This window comes from Anser brachyrhynchus (assembly GCF_964034855.1).
Source record: "Anser brachyrhynchus genome assembly, chromosome: 1".
Classification (NCBI taxonomy): Eukaryota; Metazoa; Chordata; class Aves; order Anseriformes; family Anatidae; genus Anser; species Anser brachyrhynchus.
Window position 1 is genome coordinate 195,179,704 of NC_137694.1, and position 12,315 is coordinate 195,192,018.

The 12,315-nt window shown below is 37.7% G+C and overlaps 1 protein-coding gene across 1 annotated transcript in view; it reads left to right on the forward strand.

Annotated features, from left to right (window-relative positions):
- The window catches only part of CWF19L2 (CWF19 like cell cycle control factor 2), a 69,700-nt gene that overhangs the window by 21,751 nt on the left and 35,634 nt on the right, over positions 1-12,315 (forward strand). The window contains exons 9-10 of the mRNA XM_080580683.1: positions 3,017-3,113; positions 6,012-6,101. Of these exons, the coding sequence (XP_080436809.1) occupies positions 3,017-3,113; positions 6,012-6,101 (187 nt within the window). The remainder of the gene's footprint in view (positions 1-3,016; positions 3,114-6,011; positions 6,102-12,315) is intronic.

Genomic DNA, 12,315 nt, shown 5'->3' on the forward strand with positions numbered 1-12,315 from the left:
ACTCAGAGCTGCGTGCCTGGGGAAAATAAAAACGTGTTAAGGAGAAGTGATCCATAGCTGTTTTTGTGCACAGATTAAAAAAAAAAGGCACGATTATGTGTGGTTAGGTTTTTCCCTTTGTCTTAAAAATCTTGCCCTTTTTATATAGATATGAAACTTGTATCTTGTTAATGTTTCACCGATTAGCAGCAAATACTCTGTGTAAATGTCATATAATCCTTTAGAAAGTGTACGTAGACCTCCTTATCTCCTTTTGTCATGGAAGAAATGAAAGGGAGAAAAAAAGATCCTAACACCTCTGCCATACGGCTGGTGTCAAATACAAGTTTTGACACCCGGTGTACCTTTGTTTGACTATGGTGAGCGATTAACAAGAGAGTTTTGGTGATCGTCCAGAGTGCAGATACTGAGAGAGACCCTATGAAAACCCTGCATCTGTTCTGGTTTGCTCCATGGATTTTTGGTTCCTGGGGGACTGGGCTTTGTACGTGCAGTGTCCCCTCCCAGCCGCTTGCCCACCCCAGCCTACTCGCTGAGGGTGCAGAGCGAGACACAGAGAAAGCACTGGTGCTGTACAAGCACTGCTCAGCCGTGGCCAAGACGCTGGTGTGTTACCAACCCTGTTTTAGTCACTGGTGTAAAACACTGCACTGCACGAGCTGCTGTGACGAGCGTAAACTCCATCCTTGGCAGACCCAGTACAGCACGTAATGAACAAGCAGTGGTTAGTGATATGTCACAGAATCCCCAAAGCTCCCGTGTTCCAGTTTGTGCCCATTGCCTCTCATCCTGGCACTGGGCACCACAGTCACTTCATTGTTGTTGTCTTAAAGCAAGCAACTACCACTTTACAATCAGATTTTTAGTGTTTCGTTTAAGTAATGGTGACTCACTTCTTTGTATGAGAAGTACAAAAGCTGCACCTTCTACCTTTTGGTTACCACGTGTAGCAAGTGCAATGCTAATTGTAGCTGGGCAGAATGGAAAATTTGGGGTAACTAGATTGTGTACGGAAGTGGTTTGCTTGTTCAAGTACATTGAATTAAATTGTTATGATAGAAAAGGTAACTTGAGGTAATTTTCTTCTTTCCTTCACAGAAGAGAATTAAGCACAGAAGCTATTTAGCTGATACTTTCTTTTGCATGTTTTCTGTTTTAGTACTGTTAAACCCAATTGTGCATCTTCTTTTATATCGTAATTCTATTTCTTAACCAATTTGATTACCGAGCTGATTTATTAGTAAAGTGAAAATTACTTAGGTCTGGAAAACCATGGAGTCTTTTTACTTTTGTTATTGCCTTATTTTCAAGCTCCTTTAAGCTGACTCTCAGCTCCCTGTGTGCCTCGTCTTGCTGTGTTTGAGACAGCATCTGACCTGTCTCCCTGCTCCCTTCAGTGAGAACTGTGGTTTGTTCTGTCTCTTGCAACTTTTCAGGGTTGGATATTCGTGGCAGTTAGTTTTGGGAACAATTTGAGCTGCTGCTTTCTTCTTCTTCCTAAGGTTTTAAGGGTTGTAGTACATGTACGCTTCCAGGGTTGTTCAGGCAGTCTCAAAAAGTAAACTTTCACTGACACAAAGACTTGAATTAATAGGTGTTGCTGGTTCAATTCCTCATCTCTCACACTGACGATGTACCTTTTAGGTTTTATTGCTTCTAAAACACGGGGAGTTTCTTCAACCTATAAATCAAAGTGTTTTGGACAGTTATGACACAGGTTAATTAAAAGTGCTGATTGGATGTCCAAGGGATCTCCCCACAGGAAAAGTCCATGCAGCTAGTGTTTGCTGAAAAGCACATTTAATAACGTGACTGCTTTGGAGTTTAATCTGAGACGGGATAAAAAACACGTCATTAGTCTCAAAATTTTAGGCAATAGATGATTCAAGCATTAACACTGCTTTAAAACAAAACATACAGAAAGTAATAACCATCTCTTGCTACCTTTGCTGAGGTGCTCTGCCTTGTTTTGAAAATACAGGTTAAGGAGAATTGAGAACTTCATCTATGAAGATTCTCCTTCTGGTGAAGTTAATGTAAAGATTTTTGTTGACTTCTGGGTTTGAACATCTTCAAAACAGACAAAAGTAACTTTGGCAGTCTTTCTCCATGAGAGATCTGGCAGTTAAAAACCACACCGTCTTCAAAACTCTCCCATTCTTCAAATCCTATAGGATTTAATCATATTGAGTAGTGAGTGAATTGTTTCTCTTCATTTTAATAGCAAGGACCAGTATTGTAACTATATTCTTATATCTCTTTTGTTAACTATTTTATTTTCAGAGTTGGTTGTTTTTAGTCTATTCTAAGGTTAGAGAAAATGAGCAAAACTTGTTTACCTTTTTACAGTAGTTCTTAGAGGTGTTATTTATTATAAGAAGCTATTAGCAGTAGTTTGCCTGGGAGATTTCATGTTTTAAAAATGGTACCAGTTAATTTTCCATGGAAATTCTGCCATATCAGCCCTAACATTGTTATAAACAAAGATTGTGCAGTAAGTAGATAAATTTGGGCATACAAGTAGTCTTTGAGATGGCAGACCACTTGGCATACAGAAGAACTAGGAAACAGGTGATTTTTGCTGGAGCTGACATGTAAAAGAGCATTGCCAAAGCCAGAAAGGATGGATACAGGATGGGTTTAAGTTACTTTTTCTACTCTTTTCCTTTCTTTTTTTTCTGCTTATAATTGCAACTGGCTCTTGACTATCGTTTCATGCTGAGAAAATGTTCATTAGACAGTGCGTTTCATTTTAATGACCTCAAAAATAAAATGAAACATACCTTGAGAAAGTTTTGTTTAAGCTTTTTGGTTTCAGACGCCTTGGTGGTGTTCTTTGTAAAAGAGAATTGTTGTAAGCAATGACTGCTACTGACTGCAAATATATTTCCGTGGTACATTGTTATCGGTTACTTTGACAGTTGGAGCTTATATGCCAATAGAGTAGGTATGTAATAATTACACAGGTGAATACTGCATTGTTTTGGGATGGGTTTAGAGCTGCTGTGTTTTACAGGCATACGGCACAGGACAATCCACCTCGGGTGCTTAGTGAAGAGGAGATGAACAGACTGGGAGCCAGGATTGTGAAAGCTGAGCTCATGGGAAACATGGTAATGTTTTTGAAAAATTGTCATGTTTTACCGGAGTGCTTCTTAGAAGCTAACAGTACTTTAGTCTTCAACAACAGCAACAAAAGTATTTATTCTGGCAATTGAGAAGTTCTGTGAAATTTGATCAGATAAGATTTAAGATACTACTTTTAATGTAACTTCTGATTCAAATGCCATGCTTCATAGACTAGAGTAGAGGGATCAGGTTGCCAGGTTTGTATACAAGGCAGCATATCCCAAATATTCCTTTTTTTTTTTTTTTTGTCTTTTTATTAAGCATGGAGCAGGTGAAAACTGCAAAGCACCCAGTCAGTGTTTACGAGACAAAGTATCTTGAGCTTTTTGTTATTTCATGAATTTTGTCACAAGAAGATGCTTGTGATCCCTAGCTCTGCTGTATAAGCATAACAACATAACAATGTTAGGTTAGGATTTGGAAACTGAAAAGAGTCACATAGACTGTTGCATCCAGCTCTGCAATGAGAACAACTGTGTAATGTTTTGTGGACAGCGCTGCAAAATGTCTACCCTGCCTGCTCTGCATGAGGCTGGGAGCTGAGATCCACCGCTGCACATTTAATGTTGCTTTGGGAGGCTCGTTTCAGACAGCAGCCTGATGGATCACAAATTTACTCTTTTTGAACACTGAACTCTGGAAGTACATTTTTATTACATTAGGGATGGCTATACTGAGTTATTCAGATTCAGTAATACTGCCTGGAAATTTCAGTTATAACACGGTCATACTTTTAGTTTTTAATGTATGTTTTACAAATGCTTTGAGTAGCTGCTCTAAAGTATCAATGACTTTTTATGAAGATTCTCATAAGATAGTATTTTTAGAAGTAAATCTTATCACTATGGACCTTTGTGTTTCTTTTTTTTCTTTTAAGATTCATTATTAGTGCACCTGTTTGCCTCTTGTAACAGCCTGTGCACCAAAATCTGCATCATTAAGAAGTAACGAGCAAGGCATGCTGTGAATTCAAGTACCAGGCTAATATCTTATGAGGGTCACTGATTCTTTGTAGGAATTTTTAGGATGTTTTTTATACGATTTATTGCTGGATTAGGCTATAGTGTTAGTCTTTCTCAAAGCTCTTATCACAATTTAAATTTGATAGGAAAAAGTGTTTGATAAATATTTTAAAACATTTTATGGATTTTTTTCACAGCCTTTAGACACAAATGCATGTATGTAGCTTTATAAAATTTGAACAAGTACACTTTTTATAGAAATCCTGTCCATTTAAAATCTTATCAATCTCAAAAGTGAATTAGAAGTAACTTACAGCCGAGTATTTTCTACTAAGACATAATGAATTTAAACTATTTAAATATTTGCCTCCATGTTTTAATATGCATTTTTTCTAGTTAATATGTAGGGATAGAAATACACTGGTGAGGAAAAAGTGTGTTTATGAATGAATGTAATTATGTCACAGGATTGTGATGGACTAGTATCAGCAACTCAAAGATGTTATTTTATAGCCCTGTGTTCCCATAGGGAGGATGGTTGAAGCTATCTATACACTAATTCCTGTAAAGTGTGTGTGGGGTGTGTGTGTGTGTGTGAAGTTTTCCAAAGACTGTCATGAAGACCAGCAGAAATTTAGACTTTTTTCATCTTCTGCTGTGCTTCAGTAGCATTGTCCAAATGAATTTTTGAGCACAAGTATATTTTCTTTCTTTTTAGCTGGACAGTAATAGAATAGGAATGTTTTGAATAAGCATGCAGGTGGTGTGTGAAGAGAGTAATTCTTTAATTATTCTATTGTTTTGTTTTGACCAAAATCATGTAGCAGAAGACACATTATAATTTTGTTGTTAATTTTATATTTACGTTTTTGCTACATGTACACTCTGAATTAGTTTAGGAAATGAAAAAATGAGCATGACCCCAACAATATAAATCATAAAATTACTAATCTTTGCCTTGTTGCTCTTTGAATATTTTCTATGGATTTTGTTTGTTCAGATCGAAAATGCAGCTTGTTTGAACAAGTTCACCCCACACATCAGAACAGATGGTTATGTAACAGGACATCCTAGTGGCTGGAGCTCAAGGTTGACCATGTGGGACAAATAAAATCTAAGTTTGTTTTTGGTGCTGGCTCGCTGCATGGCACTGATCAAATTACTTAATTTTGGGTGAGCAAAGTGTTGGCGTGATTGCTGCAGTCCAGTCATTGAAACTGGCAAAATGGTCATAGTATAAATGATTGTATTTCTTATAGATGAACAGGTTGTCACCTGATACTTTTTAGTAAACCAAGAGCATCTAAATTGCCTTTTCCTTCATGAAGAGATGGGCAAGAGAGCAGGAGTGTCAAAAGCAGTTTTCTCAAAACTGTGTATCGTTCTCATTTTCCATCTCCTCTCCATTTTAACACTCAAAGTGTCAGGTTTTAAGTGCCAAGCTGGACATGTGATGTAGAGAAATGTAGAACTGCATTAGCAGAAATCTCTGAGAGGTTTCTCTAGACCCACTGTGTGTGCACGTGTGTGCGTGTGTGTGTGTTATACACTTGATGTGTTCAGGCTTCCTTATCTAGCTTCTTTATAGTAAAAGAAGTATAGAAGTAGCATCTGTGCTTAGCTACACAAAACATTTATCATTAACTCTGTAATGTTTAAACATATTTTTTCTGGTGTTCTTATTACAATATATGTTTCTGTACTTCAGATACCTCTGTTCTGAATGATTATTTGTGTTTTATCTCTGGTAAAGAACTGTGTGAATTATATTGAGATGTTTTCTTTAGTCTTTTTTTTGTTATTAGGGTTTTAAGAAATATATCAAAATGCAAAGAAATTGAATGAATAGTTACTTCTTATAGAAAGGTTTCTAAAAGTTTAAAATGGTTCAACTAATCAGTAATACCACTTTATTTGAAGGAGTTAGCTTCAAAACTTCAAGAGGAACTTGACAATGCACGCAAATTAAGAGAGACTCAGCAGCAGATCCCAGCAAAGTCTGGTGGAGAGGTAAGGGGAAAATATTATTCTTTTTGTTGTGTGAACACAATGGTATAATTCAGGTAGAAGATGAATCACAGAGAACACGAAATATACTTAAGAATATTAGAAGGCATGACTTGTAAGGAAGGGTCCATACCATCGTTTATGGGCCATGGTCCTCATTGATGGAGAAGAGACTTGGACAAGAACATCACAGATTTACCTAATTTGACCCCAGTTCAACAGTAAAAATTCATTCCCATGTTGTCAGCAGAGTTCAAATAGCCACTAATTTTTTTCCAAGAAGAGTTCATCTCAGACCTCTTCTATTGACTAGTATTTCGCTTGTCATTAAGAAGGCAGACTGAAATGGAAGTTGACCTCTGTCCTCTACATCATGACAGGCATACTAAAGTATTAAGTCTCAGTCCCTGAATTCACAAGAATTTAATATTGCCAAGGCTCTATGTAGGTAAACTGTATGCTTTGCTGCAGTCCAATTCTTAGGCATGATTTTTTGTGCCTATACCAAAAAAAAAAAAAAAGGCAGACTGGAGTTGTGTAATGACAGAAAAAATACATTCAGGTTTTAAAATTGGAAATAGACAGTGAGGTTATAGGTGGTCTTCAGAAATGTTTATAAAGACACATTCCTTGGAAAATGAGTTACGAATAACAATTTTGAGCAGCCTTAAGCCTTAACCATGCTCTGATTTTTATCTTAATTTTGATATAAATTATTTTTAAAACTAACAACATGCGGTCATTGCAAAAGTACAAAATGTAAATACTGCTTGAATTTTCTAAAGGGAGAGTCATTAAAAAAAAAGTGAAAATATATTTAGCATGAGGCTATTCTAGCCCTTGTCATCCTGAGAGCAGGTGATCTCCTAGCTTTTGCTTTTACCAAGTGATAGGGGGCTGTGCTATGTGGAGATTTCTCCATATGTGCAGAAGCATTGAGTTCAGAAATGCAAGGGTTTGGGAACCGAGAAATTAAACTTATGAAGAATGTGTTTGCATCCTTCTGGTTAGGCCTGTCATAGGTCCTAATCAATCTTTGTACTAGAATCTTAAAAATGTTTAAGTAGTCCAGAAGGAGTCTTGCTGAGGAATTATAGATATGTTGTAGACTTTGCTAGACTAGAAATATCAGCTTGCTGCCCTGAAACCTTGAAGGAATTATTATTTCTATTCAAGAATATGCTATAATTACGATTTGGACTTGGTGATCTTTGTAGGTCTCTTCCAACTGAACTATTCAATTCTATTTGATTTTTCTTGTATCTTTTGTGTGCCTGTCCATCTTCAGTTTTGCACTCCTCTGTGCTTATAGACTTAAGTCGGGTCTGCAGACTTAAAAAGCACCTGCTCCTTCTGTATTCCCTTTAAACATCGGGGAAAAAACCTGTGAATACTTCTAGTCCACGGGGGCTTGGCTAAGCCTCCAGTGACCACCTTAGTGTTGTGATTGATCTAAACTTTATTTGAAGATTGAAGGGATTTAAAAACAGGGCTCTTTCCTTTCTGAAGTGTCTTGGATGCAAAACATTTACCCTTGTGCTTTCCGTGTTGGCTTTCTCTGAAGCCCAGTATCAACATCTTAGATAATTCCTGTGCATACAAACTTGGTTTTCAGGTCTCTTCACCTGAGAATGCTTATTTTTATGTTAACCCAGCTGTCTTGTGGAAACGATCTTTACTTGGTGAGAACCGGGCCTGCTGACAGTCCTAGTGTTATGGACTTCCCATGGTTTGCTAGTGGGAATGGTGCCCTCCAGATGCGGCAGGGCTGGTGTCAGGGATCCTGTTCACGGTTAGCTCTTGACCTGCATCAGCCTCTTTGCAACCTGCTGTAAAGTTGCACAGCTTCTTAGGCTTGTCATAAATTTCCAGATACCCCAAACCACTGGGAAAATGTTGCTGTTTACATGAAGTTACTCTGGTGACTTTATTGCCAGGGCTTGCTTTCCAGAGAGTGAATGTCTTCTGGTAGGTTTCAGAGGCTTGCTGTGTTGTCATTATGAATATGTCTTGCTTGTGCTTGTTTCACGGCTACTGCTGGCCTGCATTAGGTGGGTTTTGGGTGCGAGTAGTCCAGCCAAGCCGACAGCTGCTCTGTCCTGAGTCCTATCCCCGGGATAGTTGTCAGGGTTGTCCTACCAGTCGTACAGCTCAAACTGATTTTGGAGTTTTGAGACACAAGCGGAATGGCCCTGCATATCAATGTCATGCATGTAGGAGCAACCTGAAAGTTCAGAAACCATCCTGTAACACGAGCGGCTGATTTGTGAAGTATTATTTCATACTGTTTGAATCGGTCGTTCTGTAGCATTAACCACCCAACTGATGGCCTCAGTCAGTTCAACCAGCTGTATTCCAAATGGGATCCCTGAAACACTTTCCACAGAAGTGGTATTCCAAAATAATGTCCCAACAGTCTCAAAGTTTGATGTGTTTGCCTCAGTTACCAATAACCAACATGAAGCATTTTGTTTCAGGCAGGTTTCTCTCTGGTTCCTTGAAGCAGCATGGCCAACATTTGTCCCAAAATATGGCTTTGCTGTATTTTCATTTCTGTTGGAAGAACTGCGGAGATAATTCAGGAAGCAGTGAAGGCAATTCTGAATGAATCTCCCTAGTTAGTTTTATATTTTTTTCTTCCTTTGTGATTAATTGAACATGGATCAATTTCCCAATTTGATTCACTGTGTGACCGAATAAAGACTCATGCTAGTGTAAGGGGGCATGCACGGGTGGCTGGGGATTGTACAGAGGACAGGATCAATTCTTTTGACAACAGTGCTGGCTTTATTCTGCCTTAAAGTGATCAGGAAACTGCAGAGGAAAGGGACTCTCAAGTGGTGGCTTAAATCCCGCTTCATTTAATTTAAGTGAGAATAGAGATGAACCTAGTTTTTATAGTTGGTTTGATTTGGACAAGAATTCTACCCCAAATGACTCCAAATTGTTGGTTTTATGCACAGTTTTCGAATGCTGATGTTTGGTGTTTAAGAACCTTACCTGCATAGGCTGATACCTTTCACGAAACCTACATGGCCTGTTAGGACCGTTTTTTTTTACTTTGTTCCTTTTGGCCAAAGTCATGCTTAGTTTTAAGACCTGCTGCTTGGAGTGCCTTTAGAAGTTAAAAGTGGAGATTTCCAGCTGAAAGAAGCCAAAAAGCACGAATGTATCCATCTTTCTGAACCTAGAATAGCAAGAAAATTGTACATGATACTGAAGCAAGGGAGAAGTCCATAGCTGCATTTTGAATAAGCCCATTTGGGTAATTGTGTAGCTAAGATTTATCTTGAGGAAGAGGCTTGTTGTTTTCTTTTTTGTTCTTGGTAGTTAAAGTGACATTTCTATCAAAGTGAGAAACTGCAAATAATAACATTGTAAGTTTCTATTGTATAAAAGTATCCCAGATTAAAATTCAGCGCAGGCTAAAGCACCTTTGGGTTGTCTTGATATTGAAAGAAAAAATAATAGTAACTTTGTCTGAAACTGTTTTTCAGCACTATTGAAGTTTTTTTTAATGCACTACTGGCCCTCATTTTGCCTGTCTAGCATTTAATTTGTTTTCAACTGCTAGCCTTCCATGTGTACAAAGTGCAGAAATGGTAAAAATTTATTAGTTGAATTGTTCTTAAATTGCTTGTGGGTTTTGGGTCTCTTCACAGAAGAAATTATTTTGCCTGAATTGAGATATGGATTTTTAAATAGGTTTTATAGGGTTACAGAGGTTGGTTTTTATATGTATTCCTTTTGAGTGCATGGGTAGCTGTTATCTTGCTTTTCTGGTACTTCAAGAAAAATACTAGAGAATGTGGTTTGGGGATATTGGCTCACTGAACTTATTTAATTTTTTCCACATTGATTTTGATTTTAAATATTTTATTTCTCAGTTGCACTTTTTCCTACTTCTTTCTCGTACTTTATGCTTTTGATAAAATATCTAAATTTCTACCTATATCCATATCAAACACTTAAATGGAGAATGAATTATTTTCAATAGCCTATGAACTGGTGTGTTACGGCAGTTGTGTTAGGAGAGCTAAGCACTGCTAGTGTCAGGCTTAATGCCTGAAAGTGCATTGAGGAAGATGCAACTTTTCAGTGCTGTCACACTGCTGCCTCTCAGGCTGCACTAAGTTAGCAAAACAGCTCAGTAACAAGGCTTCGTGGAACAGAACACCAGACTAGACAGGAAGACAACTGGTAGTAAAAGGTAGATTTATTAGTATTTCTTCTCTTCATACCTCTAAATATGTCGGTATCTGATATCCGTAAGTGCTTCCCAGATTATTTTCTGTATTAGTAACATTAAGTAACATTCTAATGCTATTTTTCTACTGTGAAACGTGGAATTAAGTCAGAAGGACAGCCCATGGTTAAACACTCTAAACACTGAACAAGCCTGACGTTTGGTGCATTGGATTAAACAGCTCTCTTGGGGTAGAGACTGTGTGTTTGTTGGAAATGGGAAGTCTGTAACTACAAGTACAAATTGCAAAATGCACAGGTGTTTCAACTGTTTTTGCATGGTCAGCTCCAGCGAGAGAGACATAGACAATACTCGTGTTGCATTTATACAATTACAGCGAATGCATACGCAGTGAACCTTCTTAGGAAGTGAATTCAAAATGTAGGTTGTGCTTGTTTTGTCTTTGGGCACAAGGCAACTTTCTCAGTCTTTGGAAAAAAAAAAAATAAAGTGTGAATTTGCAGAAGAGACATTTGGATTAAAGCAGAATTTAATTTTAGATGGAATTAAATGATGCTTATGTTCAAATGCCTACGTGTAAATGTCTTTCAGTCTGTTGAAAAAAACAAAGATGCGCTTTGTGCCCTAGTGAAGCTGTGTAAGAGAAGGCTGCTGTGCCACAGTGTTTCTGTTTTAGCATAGATGACAGAAATGAGTACTTATTGAATAGAAGGAGAGAGTGTTACCGTAAAAGCTGGTTGAAGAAACTTTCTAAGACTCAGTTTGGAGTTTTAGAGAGCAGGCATTCTTTTATTGCGGTGCAAGGCGCACAGGGAATCACTCCACCTAGTGTGCACGCAGAGTTGCCCAACTACAAAGGCTACATGCAATCAAAATATACGTATTTATTAGATTTCCAAGGAATAGTTAACATATCCGTACTGTTTCCCGGAACTCATTAACATATGCAAATGTACCTGACACACGCACATTTGTTTCTGCTGGTGGTCTTTTGGGGTCTGCTGGTGGTCATTGATAGTCTTCCTCACTGCGTTTCCTGGTTGAACCCAATTCTTGTGCATGCTCAGGTCATCTTGATCTTTCTTATTTTACAGTTTCAACCTAGGATTGCATACTAAGCTAAGTCATTTACACATCCAAGGACATGTGCATACTGTGAGTTCCCCACCTAATCTTGCTAAACATTCTCAAAGCCGGAGTCATCTTGTCCTCTCTTTGAGATACAAGTCTGTTTTACAGATAAAACTGACTAATTATTAAGTAAGGTAAGATCAGGGATACAAAGTTTCTACACTTCCTTCTATCTAATTAAACATAGTAAAGGTTTGACCTATCTGCTTGTAAAGCATTTTGAATTTGGCTCCATTGCTCTATCAGGGAGGAAATCATATGTCCTTTTGGCTCAGTATCAAGAAAACAGAAAATTGTGGAGGCTTCAGCATTTAAAAAAAACAAACACAAAAACTTCTACCTGTTTCTGGTTTATCTCTAAGCATAGTTTGTATTTCTGTTGTCTGAAAGTGCTACACAAATTCCGATGTGAGTGTGCATTAGTTATGAGGATGTTATCTCTGCTATTGTCAGTACTAGTCATAATTGATATAATTTATGCTTTTATTCTCTGTTTTTGTTTGACAAAATCTATCTAGAACATTATCACTCTTTTGATGCAGCTTGTTTGCAATGGTTTTTAGTGGTACAGAGACTAGGAGGTAAACAAATTAAACGAGGTAAGACAGATTGAAAATAAATGCAGAAAAAGTATTCTTTGCAGAATGGTTGGTCTAAAATGTTGTGGATGCAGGAAGTTTAGGACTGGAAAAGTTCATGAAAAAGAAATCCCTTGGGAATTGTACAGAAATGGTATCTGGCTCTTAAGTCACCGAGTCACAAATGCTTGGAGGGATCCTTTCTTCTTATACTCTTAATTAGGTGTTTACTTTTTGCCATTGTTAGAGAAGGCATTTATGCTTTAATTTGGAGGTAGAAAGTGTTCTTTATGATGATTCT